Below are 20,287 nucleotides of genomic sequence, written 5' to 3'. Positions count from 1 at the left end.
CTGGCCAGCGATTGAGCTGGCCAGGAAACGGGGAGGCTGACAGATTGGGACCACTGCACATGCACAGGGTTCCAGAACTGTCAGACTCTGGCGCAAATAGGTCTCATGCCACCAACGCCCCCTGCCCCCACCGCCACCCCCCCCGCCCCCAACCCCAGGTTTTTAATGATATTCACGATTTGGACCTCTGCAGTACCCAGAATGGGGAGATTTGAGTGTGAAGTTGAACTAAGAAAGCAGTCGTGATCTAGAACAGTTTTCCCACCAGTTCAGATCTTTTGGGAGAATCGCTTCCATGTCTTCAAATGTTTGCTCCTAGCAAGGAATATTGATCATGAGAGAGCCACGTTCAACACTTACGCACAATTTTATTTGTAGTTGAAAAATCACACACAACGTGTATCAGAATTCCAATATTCATTTCCACACTCCAGTAATTGGATAATTAGCATTTTAGGTTTCCACCCATGGGGATAAAATCCAATCCTTGGTGATTAAAAAGCTACTTTTTGCAATTCAGTCAGCATTTAAAAATCCAACTTAAGGCTGAAGCATCATTCTGTGGGACAAGAAATGCTTCATTTTTCCCTCTCCTTTGAAATTCTTTGGAGAAATTGGAATTAGGTTGGACATCAAGGAAGTTTGTTTACTAACACTTGAATGGACTCCAATTCTCAAACCACCACGGCAGCTGGTGGTCTTGATTCACTCTCCTTTTGATATAGTCAGGGAATGTTGGACACAAATTTACCATAAAAAGTAATAGCGAGGCCAACATGGCCGATTGTCATTTATATGCAAGTCAACAACTTCAGACGAGGGACACTTAAACACAAAATGTGGAATTGCTGTCTGAGTTGCGCCATTCCTTTGCTATGTGGAAATAGCATCTCTATGTTAGGATTTCCATTTGATACAGTATGAAGATGCTATAGTTGCATGGTAATATGGGTTAAATTCACCATAGGATGTCAGCACTTATTTATTTCGGTCTAAGTAGGGCCATGGAGAGAAGTCACGTGCCCTGGTATTTCCAGGCCCGTTGTCCCTTCCCTTAAGCTCTCCTCCTCACATTCGTTGCGTGCCTATAATTGGGAACAGTGTGGGGTCCCTAATTTTCCCCATAACTTCTTTCACCACTATTCGATTATTTATATGCCGACAGAAGAATTTTCTGCTACCAATATCTTCCCACACTCTCCCCTTGCTTCTCTTATTTGTTTCTTTAATTCCACTCTGGATTGTCTACTCTGGATTGTCTACACTCAACCAGGTTCTCAGTTGTATTATCCAACTGACATTTGTCATAAACACATTTTTTCTTCTTCATCTTAATCTCTATCTCTTTTCATCTAAGGAGTTTTGCAGTTGTTTGCTCTACCCTTCTCCTTCATGGAAGCATTTTAGGTGTGCTGAACTACCTCTTCTTTAAATAAAGCCCATTGCTCACATTGTTTTGCCTCCCAGTTTTTCATTTAAATAATGTGCATCAGATCCATTCTTGGCCCGGTCGAAATTAGTTTTCCTCCAGTTCATTATTCATATGTTGAATTACCATAGAACATTACAGCACAAAAACAGGCCTTTTGGCCCTTCTTGGCTGTGCTGAACCATTTTCCTGCCTAGTCCCACTGACTAGGACAACATCCCTCCACATTCCTCTCATTCATGTACCTGTCCAAGATTTTCTTAAATGTTAAAAAAAAGTGAGCCCGCATTCACCACTTCATCTGGCAGCTCATTCCACACTCCCACCACTCTCTGTGTGAAGAAGCCACCCCAATAGTCTCTTTAAACTTTTCTGCCTTCACCCCTAACCCAAGTCCTCTAGTTTTTTTCTCCCTTAGCCTCAGTGGAAAAAGCCTGCTTGCATTCATTCTATCAATACCCATCATAATTTTATACGCCTCTATCAAATCTCCCCTCATTCTTCTATGCTCCAAGGAATAAAGTCCTAACCTATTCAACCTTTCTCTGTAACTCAGTTTCTCAAGTCCTGGCAACATCCTTGTAAATCTTCTCTGCACTTTTTCAACCTTATTAATATCCTTCCTGTAATTAGGTGACCAAAACTACACACAATACTCTAAATTCGGCCTCACCAATGTCTTACACAACCTCACCATAACATTCCAACTCTTATACTCAATACTTTGATTTATAAAGTCCAATGTACCAAAAGCACTCTTTACGATCCTGTCCACCTGTGATGCCACTTTTAGGGAATTATGTATCTGTATTCTCAGATCCCTCTGTTCTACTGCACTCTTCAGTGTCCGACCATTTACCTTGTATATTCTACCTTGGTTTGTCCTTCCAAAGTACAATACCTCACACTTGTCTGCATTAAACTCCATCTGCCATTTTTCAGCCCATTTTTCTAGCTGGTCCATATCCCTCTGCAAGCTTTGAAAACCTGCCTCACTATCCACTACACCATGTCGGCCAAAAACTGAACACAAACATAGACTCGTGATTGCTATTTGGTGTGCAAAGCCCGAGTGTTCAGCAGCTAATTATTGGTGCAAAGACATCGAGCCGGAACTCTACCACCTCATCCACCATGGAATTGGTGCGGGCAAGGGTCCAACAACGGAAATCTCCATTGACCTTGGGCACGGTTTCCTGGTCTTGCCCGAGCGAGGCCATAAAACCCCGCCCAATATCAGCAGGAATTGTGGCAAAAGAGGATCAATGAATGCACTTGTTAGAAAAAGAAACAAGTTTCAGGCCGGAATTACAAAAAGCAAAGGCTAATGCATCAAATGGAAAGCTGAATAAGAAAAAAAAATCCACATGGTATAGAAGGGGTACAAAAAAGGATGCAAGTCACAGTACCCAGATAGAATGTCATTAAATATACTGATTATTGCTGGGTTATTCCTTTACAACAGACAGCCGGTGAAAATAGAAGTGGGCACTGGAGCCGCAGTTTTGTTTTGAAGTCCTCAAAGATAGTGTTAAAAACATATACTGGAGAAATAATCCCACTGAGGGGATGTAACTGTGCAGTTGAATGGACAGTGTGCAGACTTGCACATTGTTAAAAGAAACAATCCAGCATTAATGGGAAGAACTTGACTGGAAAAGATCAAATTAAATTGGGTCAAGGTGAATCTCATGACAGGTTCTGAAGGTCTTGAAGAAACATGCCATTGTCTTCCATGGTGAGTTGGGTAACATTAAGGGGATCTCAGTTAAGTTAAAGATGCAAATTTGGCAACGTGCTTAAAGGTTAGATCAGTGCCGTATGCAATCAGAGCTGGGGTAGAGGCAGAATTAGAGCAGCTGGAGAAAACAGGAGTCCTTGAGCACATCAATGTGAGTGATTGGGCCATGCCGATTGCACTCATGATGAAGCAAGAAGATCGGTGCACATTTGTGGTGATGACATGCTCGGCAAAGGTCTGCTTCAGGCACTGCAGCTTCTGAAGAGGTAAGTTCAGAGCTTCCAACAGCTCCCTGACTCAGATCAGTGGTAGGGTGGGAAGGGAGGCAGGCCAGATCATTCTCTGGTTTGGGCACTGGGGGGGAGGAGGCGGACTAGGTGTATCTCTGGTGGGAGGAGAGGAGGAGGGAGACCCGATCATTCTCTGGTTGGTGGGTGGGTGGGGGGCGGCGGCGGGGGGGCTGTATGTGTATGGAGGGGTGGAGGCCAGATGGTTCTTTGGTGGGGGCAGCGGGGGCAGGGGGGCGGAGGGGAGGTTAGGCCACATGGATCTCTGGTGGAGAGGGGCAGGGGCAGAGGGGGTCCGCTGCCACTCCGCGGGCGATCAGTGGGGGCTGGAGGGGGCAGGGCGTCACAATTGGTCTGGGTAGCGTGAGGGGTGGATGGATAAGGGAGACAGTTATGTTGTGGGGATGGGGCAATGTCTGTGGGGGCCATTGCTCCTGGGCTGCTTTATCCACTTTTGGAGTCCAGGAGCGATGTGACAAGGGTTCGTTTTTCGAATTTTTTTTCACTGCGCACGCACAGTTGAAGGCTCCAATCGGAGCTGCAGTGTTTCAGGCAGATAAGGCCCGCTCACAACACGATTCAGTCTCACGATTTTTTTCCAGGTTAACTGTGTATGGGGGTGCCTGAGAACAGGTTTCTAACTTGACTCTGAATTGCGCCCTGATTCAACACTTAGAATCAAAAATGGCAAGATCAGGCCCAGAAAGAACACACACATAAACTGCATCTGTTTCAGCTAAACAAAATAAGTATAAACTGTTGATTTTCCTGACATTGGTATTCTTGTGAAGTGTCCTAATGAATGCAAAATGAAACCTTCAATCTTATTTCAGCAATACTCAAATTAAAATATCCACCAAAGGCTATTGACACTTTGAAAATGGTTCTTTGATGCTCTTTGTGGATTCATCAATGTCTTATAGCACGACATAGTGATTAGCAAGATCACCAAACGAGGAATAAAACACAATAATTTGGTCTTCCTCTACTGAGACTTGAGTAAGTTGATTTGCGAATAGTTTAGTAAGATATTTTGATTTTCTTTTTAACTCAGAAGCCAGGTGTTGAACCTTGGAGTTAGAGAACAGGATTAGTGATGGGTTTCATTCAAAAGTAGTTCTGATTGAATTAGTAAAATGACTTCTCAGGACTGGCTGCAGCCCAGAAGTTAAAATGATTTAGCTCACCCTTGCAGCTATGGACTTTGCTGGCTGAAGTTGGATTTCCAAGAGAGTTTCTATGAAATCTTCTGCTGCAGTAAGATTTCTGCCTTCAGTTTCCACTCTTCTGTACGGAGCATATTCTCCTCATCCATAGGAGCATCCAGGTGAGCTTCTTTCAATTCAGAATCTGTTGAAGATTGCAGCATTCTTGTGAAGTTGAAGGTTTCTTGATTCCCCAGCTGCCACCATATTGTAAGGATTTTGGTTATAGAATGTGTCTGCTAAGAAAGTTTTCATAGTCATCTGCATATTAATAGCAAGTCTTTATTAGCTACTTGTAACTATATATAGTAAAGGGTGCAGACAAGGAATTACTTGCAGGTCTAGATGTTAACATGTCTTTGCTCAACACCACAGTGACCCCAGTTCTGAGTCTACTACAGGGGGCTTCATAGCTAAACTGTGGTTCTGATAATTCTGTGTAAGGGTCTTGTGCCATCTTTCTGAAGTAAATTCAAGAAGAGACATTTTGGAGAGAGTCATTTGCAAAACCAGATTATTCTAAATATTTGAATGTTTTGTACATATGATACTGCGATCATGCATTGGTATTTGTATGGGTTGTTTCCAAGTTGGTGACGAACCTCTGGGCGATGCAGTGGTACAGTGGTTAGCACGGCTGCCTCACAGCGCTAGGGACCTGGGTTTGATTCTCAGCTTGGGTTACTGTCAGTGCAGAGTTTGCACATTCTCCTTGTGTCTGTGTGAGTTTCCTCTGGGTGCTCTGCTTTCCTCCCACATCCCAAAGATGTGCAGGTTAGGTGGATTGGCCATGCTAAATTGTCCCTTAGTATCAGGGAGACTAACTAGGGTAAGTGCAAGGGGGTTATGAGGATAGGGCCCGAGTGGGATTGTGGTCAGTGCAGACTCAGTGGGCTGAATGACCTCCTTCTGCACTGTAGGATTCTATGATTCTCTGTTGTTGCAGGTGGTGAGGCGTTATCCCACCTTTCGGAATCATGCTAAGTTTACACTGTGGTGGTGGACTATCATTTGGATCTATTCCTGAAGTGCCTTAGGTCATATTAATATCTTCAAAACACTATATAAATGCAAACTATCATCACCAAACTGTATTCCTTGAACTGGCAATTAAAATATTAAGGAAATTGTGCAAAGTCATTTTCATATATATCCTACTGATAAGAAACCTGTCTTGCTCCCATTTAATAGGACAGCCTCAAATTCTGGACAAAGTCAAAATATTGAGTAAAAGGACTGATTTTAATTGACCTTCTCGCACACACTCAAACCCCTAATTTCTTATTCCATTTCTTGTTCTATTTATGCAGGAGCGTTGACCCACACACCATGGGGGCTTAACAGTTATGTTTTTGTTTCATGGTACACTTGCTTTATAACATTGAGAATAGATTCTTAATTGAACTCATATTAACACTAATCTTTCAGGAGAACAGAGCTGAGCTTGTCCTAAACTAACAAACTCTTTTGACTCTTCTGTGCTTTTCCTGTTGCATCCTTTTCAATGCCTTTGCTTTTGAGCTATAAACAGTTTTCACTTTCATGGCAGCATTAGAAAACTTATGCGGGTTTATGTGAGGGGAAAGTTTGAAGAAATCTATCTAAATAAATTCATGCTTTGAATGAAAATGTCTTTGTTATTGTATAAAGGCATTGGAGTTGGCGCAAAGAAGATTTACAAAGATGATACCAAAAATGCGTGGGTTTACATACCAAGCAATGTTAAACAGGTACAGTCACTTATCCCTTGACAAACAAATCTGATTTTTAAATGAAACATTATGAAAAGTTTTGACAGGATGGAGACAGTGAGAATGGCTGGAATTCTCTTATCTCACCCGCCACTGGAATTCTAGCGGGCAGGGGGGCGGAGCATGTAAAATTCCACTGAAGTCGGCGGGAATCTCTGGTTTTCAGGCGAATGTGGCTGAAGAATCCCACCCAATATTTCCATTTATGGACAGGAGCATAACTGGAGGCAATGGATATAAGATCATCACCAGTGAATCCAATGGGGAATTGTAAAGAAATTTCTTTACACAAAGAGTGGTGAGAATGTGGATCATGTTATCACTGGGAAGTGAATACTATAGATTTTTTTTCGAAGGAAGTTTCACAAACTCATGCGGGAGAAGGGAGTAGAGGGTTGATGTAGATGATGGGTAGAGGCTTGAGTGGAGTCAGCATAGGATTGATTGGGTTGAGTGGCCTGGCTCTGTGCCCTCTGTCCTGTGTAATCCTATAATGCAGATCCTATAATGATTGTTGAATATAAATTAATACCTCAAAAGGGTAAAAATTACTGGCCAGTACAGAAGAGTGGGACTAATTGGATAGCTCTTTCAAAAAACACCATCATTGTTGAAATAGGCCAAATGGCCTCCTTCTGTGATATATCAACCAATCATTCTACCAAATTTCACATGGCTTGATCCCCCCTCTCCCTACTCATTCTTTGCATTTGTGCACCCATCCGATTTTAATCAGTTTACCATTGGTGGTCCTGCCTTCAGCTGCTAAGGCTCTCATACCTCCTTCCCCCCTTTAAGATGCTCCTTAAAACTTACATCACTGGCCAATCTTTTTCAGTCACTTACTAATATTCTTCCACAGGAAGTGAACATCGCTGGCTAGATCGACATGTATTGCCCATCTCTAATTCCTCCTGAGAAGGTGGTGGGGAGCTGCCGTCTTGAATCGTTGCAGTCCATATGGTGAAGGTACACCTACAGTTCTGCTAGGGAGGAAGTTCCAGGATTTTGGTCCAGCCATGGGGAACGAACAATAATATATTCCCAAGTCTATTGATGAGTGGCTGGGTGCGGGGGGGGGGGGGGGGGGGGGGCTGCTGGTGGGGTGGGCGGTGGTGGTCAGAACTTTCAGATGATGGTGTTCCCCTTGTACTTCTGGATAGTAATGGTTTTGGAAGGTGCTGTCAAAGGAGCCTTGGTGAGTTCCTGCAGTGCATTCTTGTAGGTGGTACCCTAGGCTGCCACTGTTCCTCAGTGGTGGAAGGAGTTAATGTATAAGGTGATGGACAGGGTGCCAATCAAGCGAGCTGCTTTGTCCCGGATGGTGTGGAGCTTCTTGAGTGTTGGAGCTGCAGGCAAGAGGGGAGTATTCCATCACACTCCTGACTGTGCCTTGTGGACAGGCTTTGGCGAGTCAGGAGGTGAGATATTTGTTCTAATTTCTCCTTCCGTGGCTCAGTTCATTTATTCCTCTGACCGTGCATCAACAAACAGAACTCAGAGCAGACACTGCTTTCCCTCTGTGATTTTCCAAGAACGGGGGAAGAAAAGCGCTCTGAGTCTGCGACACATGGAAAATAACCGCCTTGCAACATATTCAACAAGCAGGTAACTCACTTCCAAAAGAAAACTGTGCACATTGAGACTTATTTAGACAAACTGGGAATGAATCGCTCTCAGAAGGGAAATGAGTTGGCGACTGACAGGTCAAAACTAACTCAAACCCAACATTAAATGATAATGTTACATAGAATACCTAATCAGATTAAAGTTGGGAGGGTTATTTTTTTAAAGCCTTAATCTGAACAGATATGCATGATTGATGAAGTGGGTAGGTCTTTCGTGCATTTTAATTGCCCCCCCCCCCCCCACTCTGAAGCTGTGTTGTATTTATTAGACTTGCAGATTGATGTAGTGTGAAGGAGCTGGGACCGGTCGCTGCCAATCTCCCCGCGGCTCTGAGTCGGGACACTGGTGTTGCTGAGTACTGTCTGTGTGGATAAGGAGCTGCTGAGGTCCACCTCTCATCCCAATGGAGAAAGTGCCAATGCAGACCAACCATTTCAGCTCCAATGGCTCGGAGGGCGCTGCCCACTGGGCTGGGGGCTATCAGGACATCCACTCCAAGGAGCTGAGAGTGGCCATTCCGGTCACGCTGGCGGGCATCTGCTTGGTGGGTTTCGCCGGTAACTTCCTGGTCTTCGCTGTGCTGATCAACAACGCCAGGAGGGGCAAGACTTCCATGATCAACTCGCTGATCCTGAACCTGAGCGTGGCGGACCTGCTGCTGCTGCTGCTGAGCGCCCCGCTCCGGGCGCTGGCTCTCTCCAGCTCCGCCTGGACCCTGGGCTGGTTCGTCTGCAAGTCCGCCGACTGGTTCCTGCACAGCTGCCTGGCCAGCAAGAGCTTCACCACCGCCGTGCTGGCCAAAGCCTGCTTCATGTACGTGAGCCACCCGTCCAAAGCGGTGCAGATCCGGCACCGGCGGATCGCCGGGCTGCTGGCTGCCATCTGGGCGCTGGCGCTGCTGCTGCCCAGCCCGCAGTGGCTGTGTGCCAGCCTGCAGCAGAGCGGCCCGGGGGGGCAGCTGGTGTGCGTGTGCCGGCCGGCCGGCTCCAGCCTGCAGGCGGTGTTTGCCAAGCTGTACCCGCTGCTGGCGTACTGCGCGCCGCTGCTCTGCACCTTCCTGTACCACTGCCGGGCTCTCCGGCGCTGCAGGCGGCGAGCCAGCAAGAGCCACAACCCGCGGAGCCACGCCCGGGCCAGCCGCCTCACCCTGCTGCTCTTCACCTCCAGCCTGGCCTTCGCCGCCCTCTGCGCCCCCGAGTGGTTGGTGTGGCTGTGGCTCAGGCACGCCGGCCCGGGCCAGGCGGCCGCTCCGCCCGCCCTCGCCCTGCTAGCCCAGGTGCTGCTCTTCAGTCTCTCGTCCGTCCAGCCGCTCATCTTCGCGGCCCTGTCCGAGGAGTTCAAGGAGGGCTTCCTGGCGCTCTGGAAGGGGCTGGTGGCCGGCCAGCCTCCCCGAGCCTCCCCGGCGGCGGCAGCGGCACCGCCACCCAGCCAACATCCAACCCCAGCCCCGGCTCCAGCCCCCGTCCCGGACCGGCTGGAGAAATCCGTCCAGGTCCCCGAGCCGGACAAGGCGGAGAGCCCGGCCAGCAAGACGGCCAACCTGGTCCTCACCGACATGGAGCAGTTCTGGCACGACCGGCAGAACACTTCCGCCGCTGCAGAGGAAGATCCCATCCCCTGGGAGCACCAGGAGGGTTCAGCTTGTCCCCAGGGCAGTGCCAAGATGTGATCCCAGTAACTGGGGGAGGGAGGGAGGGAAGGTGGGGAGATTCAAATCAGAATTTGTCAATGGGATGGGTTATTGATTGAAATGGTCCCATTCACTTTTTGAATGGTGGGGCTTATCCCGAAATGTATTGGCCAGACTTGAGTTTGGGATGACTGTATTTTTTATTCGTCAATCTCTGTCCAGCAGATCAGCATTTTTGACTGTTTAACTCTGAATCAAAAACAAAAAAAAGCTGCTGGAACCAGGCTGTATCTGTGTATGGATATCCAATATCTGTGAAACCTCGATGGATGTGGATCAGCCAATGATAGAATCGACTGGAAGAAAGTCTGGATGGGCTGATTGCCCTCCTGCTCCGAGTAACTGTGGAAATGCGGAATTCGCTGCTTTACACCGATTTAGTTGTGACGGTCTGTATTGTGTGCCAGTAAATGTGTGCTCATTTTCTGAGTCAGTATCGTGCCATCTGGGTCATCTCTGGGCTGCGTTGAAATGGATTTCCTCGCTTCCAGGTTGTGCAATAAACCGCTTTTAATCAAGTCCGGGTGTTTTACTGTTTAAATATCTTTCAGTAACTATTTGTATAAAGGCAACAACGAGCTAACGATAATTGTGATGTCGCCGTATTGGATGTTCACCACTATCAGCCAACTATTTGTTGTTGGATTCCGGTTTTAGAAATCGATCTTTTATTTCCCCCCTCTCTGAAACTTGATCAATGTGAATTTGAAGTCAGTTTATATTTCAGTCAGTGCCTGGAACTTTTTGACGCCTTGTATTTTGATCATTTTAATAAATGTTGTGCAATGAAGTTGTTCGGTAAAAGGACAGTGCGCATCGAGTTCAATTTTCTTGTTTGTAAAAACAAAATATTTTCCGTATGGGTTATAACCTATAGCAGAGGATGATTTGTTCAAAATTAATGTTGCTGAATATAAGCGATGTTTAAATGTGACTGTTTTGTCTCGGTGAATGAAGTGTGAACAAATATTCCTTATTAATACTCGGGTTCATAATAAATAGATTTCTAGTATCTGTGTGGTTCATTGAATTTCGGAACTTTTTGGTTTTCATTGCAGAGAACTGAACACACCTAAAGCTAATAATGCAATACCATCGGTATGTGTTAATAGTTTTGTTAATATTTCCCAACCAGAAAACACCATTACTTTGCACCGCGATTGGGATACAACGCGAGGTTCTCCCGTTGCGATTTTGCTGGTCGGCGTGCCAAACTTATCCAAGATAAGTCCGCAATTTTTAAACGGATAGTGGGAACTCGAAGTATCCCTTCCCGAAACAGGAGCATTGCATCCGAAATGCGTCGCATTAATTCCTTCAAATAATTTAGATTGTTCCAGTCGTCGAACAAAAAAAATCTAAAATGGGCAATTTCTGACCAACTATTCCGGAATAGTTTCTAGGGAATACATGTACCCTGCAAATTGCAGTGTAGAGATGATCTCGCTTGATGTTGGTTAAGTGGGATGCTACTATCCATAGACAGCATTATATCGTGACAAACCATCTTGCTGCCAAGGGATTGATATAAGGGTAGCTGATTATAAATTTGACGCCTATTTTTCCTCCCTTTCAGAAACATTGTCTTTTTGTTTGTGCTTTCGTCAATGGCTAAACTGGCCTCGAATTTTAAATGTCCGGTTGTGTAGTATATTCAACTAAACGGTGGCCATTCACAATCGCTTTGTCCCCACGAATGGTGCATTTTGAATACCATGACATCTGTAAAAATCCAAGTACCATAGCACAGTGGTTAGCACTACTGCCTCACAGCACCAGGGACCCAAGTTCAATTCCAACCTTGGGTGACTGTGGAGAAACACATTCTCCCTGTGTTTGCCTGGGTTTTCTGCAGGTGCTCTGGTTTCCTTCCAGAGTCCAAAGATGTGCATGTTAGATAGATTAGCCATGGTAAATTGCTCCTTAGTTTCCCAGGATGTGTATACCTTAGGGGAAATAGTAAATATATGGGATCACAGGGCCTGGGTAGGATGCTCTGTTGGAGAGACAGTGCAGACTCAAATGGACCAAATGGCCTCCTCCTGCACAGGCAGGATTCTATGATTCAAGCAAACAAAAAAGTACAATACAAGCTCAGAGAACCACCCGTCAGGCACCAATGTACATCTTGGGCAATTACAAAATCAATTCATTTCAAAAAGCCAATTAAGATAGGTTACACATGACAGCAAACATGATCAAGTACTTGACATTCCTACAAGCTATCCATCCTCTCCGTGTTAGATACAGCAGCTACTGGGACAACTAAGTGTTATGTGGCATTGTAGGACCTATCCCCAGATATTTGGGTCAAAGGTTTAATCCTAGGCCTTCTCCAAAATTGTTTCAACTATTATTTTGGTTACAAGAGATATTTGAGATTTCCAAGTTTGCTGGTGCTGCAACTGCCGGTTACAACACCACATTGGTGTTTGAGCCAAAGGTTTTGTCTGCAACCTTCAATATCTAGGGAGTCACTCTAAACCCTGCGTGCTGAGCACTAATGAATTAGGCTAGAGGTTGGCCAATAAGTGATAAATTGAATACTTTCCTAATTTACTAGAAGAGAGAACTAAAATTATTTCTGGAATTTTCAATGCTTGCACTTTTTGTTGTTGCTAAAAAAACAATTCAAGTCAATATAAAGAAAAACACATTCCAAAAATTTTAGAAAAAAAGATGGTTTATTGCAGTAAACATTTCAACTAGGCAACATTTCCAACACCTTAGTTAATAAAGTCACTTTGGAAACTTACATTTAAACACAAGTAAAAGCTTAAATGTTACAAACAAAACCCCTTTTGAGATCAGTGACTGACTTGGAAAATTATTCGTAACTAAATGCTAGTTTTTACAGTGTTGCTGTGGCACAGCCATTTGGTTGGACTAATGACCATGCTTCACGTACTACATCAGCTGTATTTTTTTTAAAAAGTTTTATTTTACACAACTGAATGATGAGTCAAAGCTTCCACTTCAACATGATGACAAGCTGGTACAAATGTGTCCATACTATATACAAAACTGGACAAAGCAGACACATTAATACTGCACACACGTTGATGTCGGGCAGATGGCTCATGCATAAGTCTCAGTTGATGGGCAGCCTGCTCATGCTCAGGGGAACTTTTTTTTGGTGTTATTTGGCAGATCGTCTGGTTGGCTCTGATGCAGTGGGAGGTGGGGGTGGGCCTCGTCGATCTAGATCATCAATGTAGGCCATAATGAGCTTGCGTCTCTCCTCTGGCACGCACTCCAAGACCAAGTACCGTTTGTCATTCTGAAGGATCCGTTCAATGTCTTTCAGATGCTGATCTGACTCATGCAGTAGTTTTTTCGACCTTGGTGGACAAGAGGGGGGAAAACCCAGCACAAGTTTTGATTAATGACAGACAATACAATTTAGAGAAATCCATTCGGCTAAAGGAACATGATTCACTTCACACACTCTTCTAACCTGCACTCCCATTACAGGCATCAATGGATATTCTTAAATTAGCACAAATTCAGCAAGCTGTGCTGTAGAAATTTTCACCATATCACGGGGACCTCCTCCATCTCAATGTCATTTTGCTCCTCTGTTACTGCTTGTTCATTAGCAGCTACTTTTTTAGCATGTTGGTTTTGGCCTTCTGGAACACCCTCGTTAATATCTCTCTATCTTGCTTCCGTCGTTTTAAGTTTCTTGACCTGTCCGTAACCATCAAAATGGCTGTCCAAACCAATCATCCTCAAAAACCTCTCCTCCTTCAGCTGAGTGCAATGACTCTTACATGGTTTCACTCTTACCTATCCAGTTGTTGCCAGAGACTATCCAACCATGACTTTCCTTCACATCCCAAAGGATCTATACTTAGCTCCCTTTTGTTTCTGGTGCACAGCAAAGTGGGATCCACATGTACAATGACAAAATACCACCACCTCTCCCAAGCACTCCACTGCCACTATCATCAGATTGCTTGCTAATCCTAACACAATAATGGATAAACTGCAAACTCAACAGATTAAACACTGGGAAGCCAATCACTGAATTGTACCAAAACACTGTTCCTATATCATCTCTTCTATTTCATTTCCTCCTGCCATCAACTCAGCTGAACCAGATTGCTTGCAACCTCAATGCCTTATTTACATTCAAGTTAGGTTTCAGATTCCATGTTCTCTATGTCTCAAAGACCACTTATTACCACTTCTGTACAATTAATCATCTCCATCCTTTTCTCAGCTCATCTGTTGCTGAAAGCATTGTCAATGCATCGCACCAAATGTCTTATCCAATGAATTTGTGGTTTTCATAAAATAGAACCTGTTGGAAACTGTGCTGCCCAAATTTTAACTTGCACCAAGTTCCATTCACCTATTAGCTTCCTGTTCACAAATAACTTGAATTTCAAATTCTCATTCGCATGTTCAACTCTTTCCATGGCCTTACCCCGCCTTTCTGAAAAAAGAACCAATTGATGCTCAAGCATTTTCACACAGCCTCCACACCTTTCACTGCTTTGGAATACCTTTCATAAATAAGAAAGCTAAGCCTTGCTTTCTCGTCCTCATAGCTGAATTCTGATTACAGTTCTAGGCAGCCATCCTGATATATCTTCCTTGACTTTGGTGTCTCATCCTTCACACCCTCGTCATGAAGTTGGAAGCCCACAAGTTGAAATACTTGTTTTTATAAAGTTGCAATTGTAACATCCCGATTGGCCAGGCAGCAGAATTTCTTGAAGTTTTAGCTGGCTCTGGATAAAATCCTAGGCTGGGATGAAGTTCAGAAACCATACAAACATATGAATTAGGAGTAGGTAAGCCATTTGGCCATTCAAGCCTTTTTAACCACTCAGTAAGATCATGGCCGATCTAATTGTGGGCTCAACACCATATTCTGCCAACCCCCAATAATCTTTGGCTCCCTTGTTAGTCAAGAATCTGTTTACCTCTGCTTTAAAACTTTTCAGTGACCCTGTCTCCCACACTCTGGGAAAAGACAGGTCACAGTCTCACAACCCTCAGAAAAAGGTTCTCCACATTTCTGTCTTAAATGAGACACCCCTTATTTTTAAGCCATCTCCGCTAGTTCTAGCTTTTTCCACTAGGGAAAACATCCTTTCAGCATCCACCCTATCAAGCCCCATCATGATCCTGTATGTTTCAGTAAGATCATTTTGCATTCTTCTAAATGCCTATGAATACAGGTCCAGCCTTTCCAACGTTTTATAAAATAGCCCCCCATCCCAGGAAATCAGTTGAGAGAACCTTCCACGGACATTAAACATTACCCATTAAAGAAAGGACGGAAAGTAAATACAAAATGCCATCAACCAACAGCTGATCATCAAAGCTTCCTCCTCTTGAAGAACGTTTTGTATCCTTGAAGGCTTACAAAATAGTTTCTTCCCTTCACAAGGTTCAACACTAAAAAATGCACTTCAGTGACTGCCTTCTAATCTATTTGTACTTGCAAAACATAGATGCTAACCAGCCAAAGTGCTGATTCAGCTATAGGCTTCAAATAAGAATGAGCCTTTTCATTCAGTTTTACTTACATGCACTTTCCTTCTCTCAGATTTATGTACCTGCGCCAACAAATAGCCCAAAGTGAGAATTACTATCCTTCAGCAAAACGAACGAGTACCCTGAATGCTTAACTAATGAAGGCAATGAGTGTGGATGGGAATGTTTTGTTGGCAAATGTACCAAAACATGGAGATACAACTTGAAACTCAGGCCCAAAACAATGCACACAAAGCTGACGAGAGATTCATTTTGACAAAGTGCAGCTTCTTGCCCAGCAACCTACAACACTTGCAAGTCACCTTTTACACAATAAGCAAAAATACTGACATCTTGTATATTGGATTGTACTGGCAATCATTACCATTAATGCAGGCAATAAAAATGACAGATCATCGTAGTCTGAGCGGCATTACTCACCTGTAAGTAATAAATTTGGTCTCCTTCAACAGCGTCCGAAAGTCCGCTTTGGCTGTAATGTATTTATCTCGAATATATTCCTCAAACTCCCTTTGCTTTTTCTTAAAGAAAACAGAAGTAAGTAAGTAAGGAAGAGTACTTGGATAAAGATTGAATACTTTGCATCTTCAGCAGACATGACCATTACCCTATCACTGGAGGAGAATTTGATGCAGCGAGGGTCCTCTTTGATGACCTTTTTCACTTCCTTCCATGTAGAGGTAAGAGTAATCTACAATGCAAAAAGATTCAAACATTATAAACAAGGAGGAAACTTATTGAAAGCAGCTTGCCAACCTTATAACTAAATCAGTCACATGAATATGATGGCTACAAAAAGCTGATTAGAAGCTGGGTATTCTACAACAGTTGACTCATCTCCTGACTGCCCAGAGACTTCCCAGACACTACAAATCAGGAGTATGATGGAAGATTCTAAATGTTTCTGGATGAGTGCAGCTCCAACAACATTCAAGCTTGACACCATCCAGGACAAAGCAGCCTGTTCAATTCACTATCTTAAGCATCTATATCCGCCATCCACCACCATAATGTAACGTGACCTACAGCAAGGCTCCTCTGACTCCTAAACCTGTGACTTCTACCACCTACAAGAACAAGGGCAGAAGGTGCATGTGAGTATCTTTACTGCCATGTCAGACACCATTGTGACTTGGAAATATATTGCTATGAGGTTAAATGTGCAGCAACCGTTCACAAACAAATTCTCAAGGCCAATTAGCAACAGCAATTGCACAAAAACTGTTTTTCTCCCTGCCCTATCAGTCTGTCTTGGTCTTATGATTTAATTGTTTAACATTTGTGAAAATGCCCTACAACTACTTTAGAAATGATTAACATTTACTTGCATTATAGTTAATTCAATATAAAAGATAGGTTTACATATTTTATGATGAACTGTTGCAAAATTCAATTATAAAAAGGGATACAATATTTAACTAATATTTCTTGAGTTATAAAGTGCATAAACATAATAAATATGCCCCTATTCATGGTCCACAAAGAACAAACTTCTGAAACTATATATGGACACATTTCATGTTACCAAGGAGATAAAATTCATGAAGACTCAGAAGGAAAATTATCAACCGTGAACTAGTCCCACTCACTGCTGAGGTTTCATCCAGAAGCTGCCTAAAATGCTCTCTCTTCTTCTTTGTTAGTGCCTCTATGTGCTCACTGAATAATTTTTCCTTCTCTTCTCGTTCCAGTAGTGAAGCAGATTCCCAGCGGTGATCTTTACGAAGGGTCCTCCGGGTATCAGACCATGTGACATCAGAAGAACGGACCTGTGGGACCCAAGAGGATCATAAAAAACACTGCTTTTGAGAAAAGGGTAGAAAAATGCTATCTGTGGCAAATGTGAGGTTTAAACAAACATTAGTTAAGGCATAAGGTTAAAAAGGACACTGAGCTGACCTAATATAAATTTATGAAGGGAACAACAAAGCTGCCTGTGGACAATCACTACAGTATTCAAAAACATTTAGCATCAAAGGAAGCAAAGTTAAACTTTTCCCATGAAAGGGCAATGAAGGCATCAGTTACCGGTGAGGATAACTTCAAGTATACTGCATTGAAGAACTCAAGGGAAAACAAGGTGAGTTTCTGGGGAGAAGTGGGATGAAGGGGCATGTTGAGAACGTCGATAGATGGGATTAGTCTAATGAAAAGGGCACAGACATGTTGGACAAAATGACCTTTGCCGTGCTTCCAGAAAACCTGCATATAACTTTATTTTGTGGAGTTTGATGTCCTGAAAATTGCACACTTTCATGTTAATAATGCAAAACTTTGAAAAGCAAATTAAACTCATCAGATTCAAGCTGCTATGTTCGGAAATAAAAGCAATTCAAACAAAATAAAAACCTCAATGTAGGATGCAGAGCGAGTTGCATTTGATCTGCAAATCTTTCACTGATGGTTAAGCCTCTATATCAACATCTAGCTACAGTAATAATTAAATGTGATTTCAAAAAAACTCACCCAATTCCATCTAAGGGAAATAAATGCGCCCCAAGTCACAATAAGTGGCCAGGAAATTAAATAGTCGTTTGGTACTATTTTCATTGCAAGTCAAATACAAATCCCATCGGATGTAAATGGACACAACAAAGGATTGTACACTGACTTCTGAGCACATCTGACTTTGCACAGAGGCTTATTACCATATCAGACAACAAGGCTTTGAAATTCTGTATAGCTTCCTCTCTCTTGTGCTGTTCACGTTCCCGATCAATTTCCTTGGTCTGCTCTGAGCGAGCTTTCTGAACCTCTCTCTCCCGCTCTCGCAAACTTGCTTCTATTCGTGCTTGGCGCTCCAGTTCCTTCTCCTTATCGGAGTCTATGTGCTGTTACGCGGCAGAGAGGAAGACAGAAAGATAGTAGAGTTACAGAGTGACTTGTGACTTTAAACAAAGCAGCTCATTTTATTGTTACAAAAAGTACATTTTTTAAAATTAAGTGGATTAAATGAAAGGTGTGACCCAATGTGAAGTGCACATCCAGGCAGGAAACAGTAGGCAAGATAGGACAACGCGAACAAATAATCCCACATCTCTATAGTACCAAAAAAACTACAGGATTATGCAATGCTGTTCCTGGTGATATTCTTCAATTATATTTGCAAATTGCTCTTCATCACTAGCCACGATCAACACCAGATACAGCTAACATTTTGAAACTGAAATTCAGTTACGCCACTGGACATACAGTTGATGTGGACATGGCATGTAAGTGATACAACCACACCACTGTACTTGACAGAAATCCTGACAACACTGTTCCAGCTAGACTTCAAATAAAAAATTTTCAAGATATGGGTGGGCATAGCTGGCAAGCATGAAATTTAATACTGTCTCCAGTTGTCCCGAAAGGGTGATCACTTCAAAGTTTCAATCACACTGATGGGGGATTGGAGTCACATTTAGGTTGGATATGCAAGGTCATTAAAGGTACAATTTTACGACAATCTGCCAACTTTATTGTCACTTTTAAAGGCACCAATTAAAAAAAAACTAGATTGAAAAACACAATTCAAATTCTCAAACTGCTGCAGTGGTGTTTGAATTAGTGATCTCGGGATTATTAGACCAGTAACATAACCACACCACCACTGTATCTGTAATGATAATCCAATCTTCCAGTCAATCCAGAAAACTACATGGCTACAAAAAGGCTTTTGACAGTATTTAAGATACGCAAGAGGCAAATTAAACGCATGAACATAATTCTTCCTTCACTGTCCCATCACTGCATTTTCTTTGCCTACCTGCTGGTTCTGACAGGTACAGGATGTGAAAGTCTGAAACATGCTGTGAAGCTGCTGCTTATACCATACAGATCTGGAATAAGTAGCTATTAGCAGGTTTTTGTATAGGAACACCTGCGGCAAGCACTCCAATCTGTTACTGGAATGCTCTTTGGCCCTATCACTCAAGTAACTCCGAAAGCTCTGCCAACTCATCTAAAACCCAGCAAAACAAAGATGGCAATGGAAACAACCTAATGGAATTAGCCTCCAGAATTATGCATAATTCAAGGTGTTCATCAGCATTGTGATCATATATACTACAAAAGTAAAGTGGCCAAAGAACAAATATTGCAAATAGCTTTTGCTTGCATTGTTTTTTGATCCCCTTGTCCTCTCGAGAGGCAATCATCTTCAATGGTTCACAATCCAGAAGTAACTACTTGCCATTTTTCAGTATCTCACCCCAGTTATCATTCCTCATACGAATATTGCAGAAGAGAGTGTTCATAGAATCCCTACAATGCAGGAGGCGGCCATTCGGCCCATTGAGTCTGCACCAACAACAATCCCACCCAGGACCTATCCTTGTACCCCCACGTAATCCCCCTAACACTAAGGGACAATCTCATCCAGACCTGCTCCCATAACCCCAAGTATTTTTCTTGCTAATCCCCCTAACCTACACATTTTGGGATGCTAAGGGGCAATTTAGCATGGCCAATCCACATAATCAGCATGTGGGAGGAAACTGGTCCACACGGAAGAAACCCATGCAGACATGGGGAGAATGTGCAAACTCCACACAGTCACCCGAGGCGAGAACTGAACCCGGGTCACTGGCAATGGGAGGCAACAATGCTAACTAATGTGTAATCACGACACCTTGTGTTGCCAAAGGATTTCGTCTTGCACTCATCAGGACAAGCACAAGGCAGCCAAATTTCAGACAATCATAATTAATACTACAGGAGAAAAGGGCAACGATTGGTTGGCAAGTCAACTCTGATGGACTGAGATGTTGCCATGGAGGAAGCAACAGGGAACCGTTTACTCCCCAATCTCCCAATCTAATTCAAGAAATGTCCTTTAGCTTGCAGACAATGGGTCCCTGAATAGGAACATATACTGCTTCTAGTAGGTGTAAATGAGCTTCAGTTTGAGCTTGACTAATTTTCTTAAATTGGTTAGTATAGCTATTAGCATACTCAGGATTGTTCAGCAAGCTCTGCCCACTGTTGAACTGCATCTGACAGTAGACATCTAATTTAGAACTTTGCTGCGAGTCCAAAAACACATTTTGCCTACCACACA

General features: G+C 43.4%; 2 protein-coding genes across 5 annotated transcripts in view; one reads left to right on the top strand and one right to left on the bottom strand.

The window, feature by feature from the left end:
* The first annotated feature begins 8,445 nt into the window (after positions 1-8,445).
* gpr151 (G protein-coupled receptor 151) lies at positions 8,446-9,711 on the top strand. The gene has a single exon (XM_080201154.1). The coding sequence runs from the start codon at positions 8,446-8,448 to the stop codon at positions 9,709-9,711; it is 1,266 nt and encodes a 421-aa protein (XP_080057280.1).
* A 2,686-nt stretch (positions 9,712-12,397) lies between these two features.
* LOC145351956 (transcription elongation regulator 1-like) overlaps positions 12,398-20,287 on the bottom strand; it is a 121,924-nt gene continuing 114,034 nt past the window's right edge. For all 4 annotated transcript variants that reach the window (XM_080201779.1, XM_080201780.1, XM_080201782.1 and 1 more), the window contains 5 exons: positions 17,892-18,074; positions 16,833-17,012; positions 15,851-15,934; positions 15,664-15,764; positions 12,398-13,073 (listed from right to left, as the gene is read on the bottom strand). In XM_080201779.1, the coding sequence (XP_080057905.1) occupies positions 12,872-13,073; positions 15,664-15,764; positions 15,851-15,934; positions 16,833-17,012; positions 17,892-18,074 (750 nt within the window). In that variant the 3' untranslated portion in view covers positions 12,398-12,871. The remainder of the gene's footprint in view (positions 13,074-15,663; positions 15,765-15,850; positions 15,935-16,832; positions 17,013-17,891; positions 18,075-20,287) is intronic.

Source organism: Carcharhinus amblyrhynchos, chromosome 13, assembly GCF_965287045.1.
Source record: "Carcharhinus amblyrhynchos chromosome 13, sCarAmb.v2.hapA, whole genome shotgun sequence".
Classification (NCBI taxonomy): Eukaryota; Metazoa; Chordata; class Chondrichthyes; order Carcharhiniformes; family Carcharhinidae; genus Carcharhinus; species Carcharhinus amblyrhynchos.
This window is presented reverse-complemented; position numbering and strand designations above follow the sequence as displayed.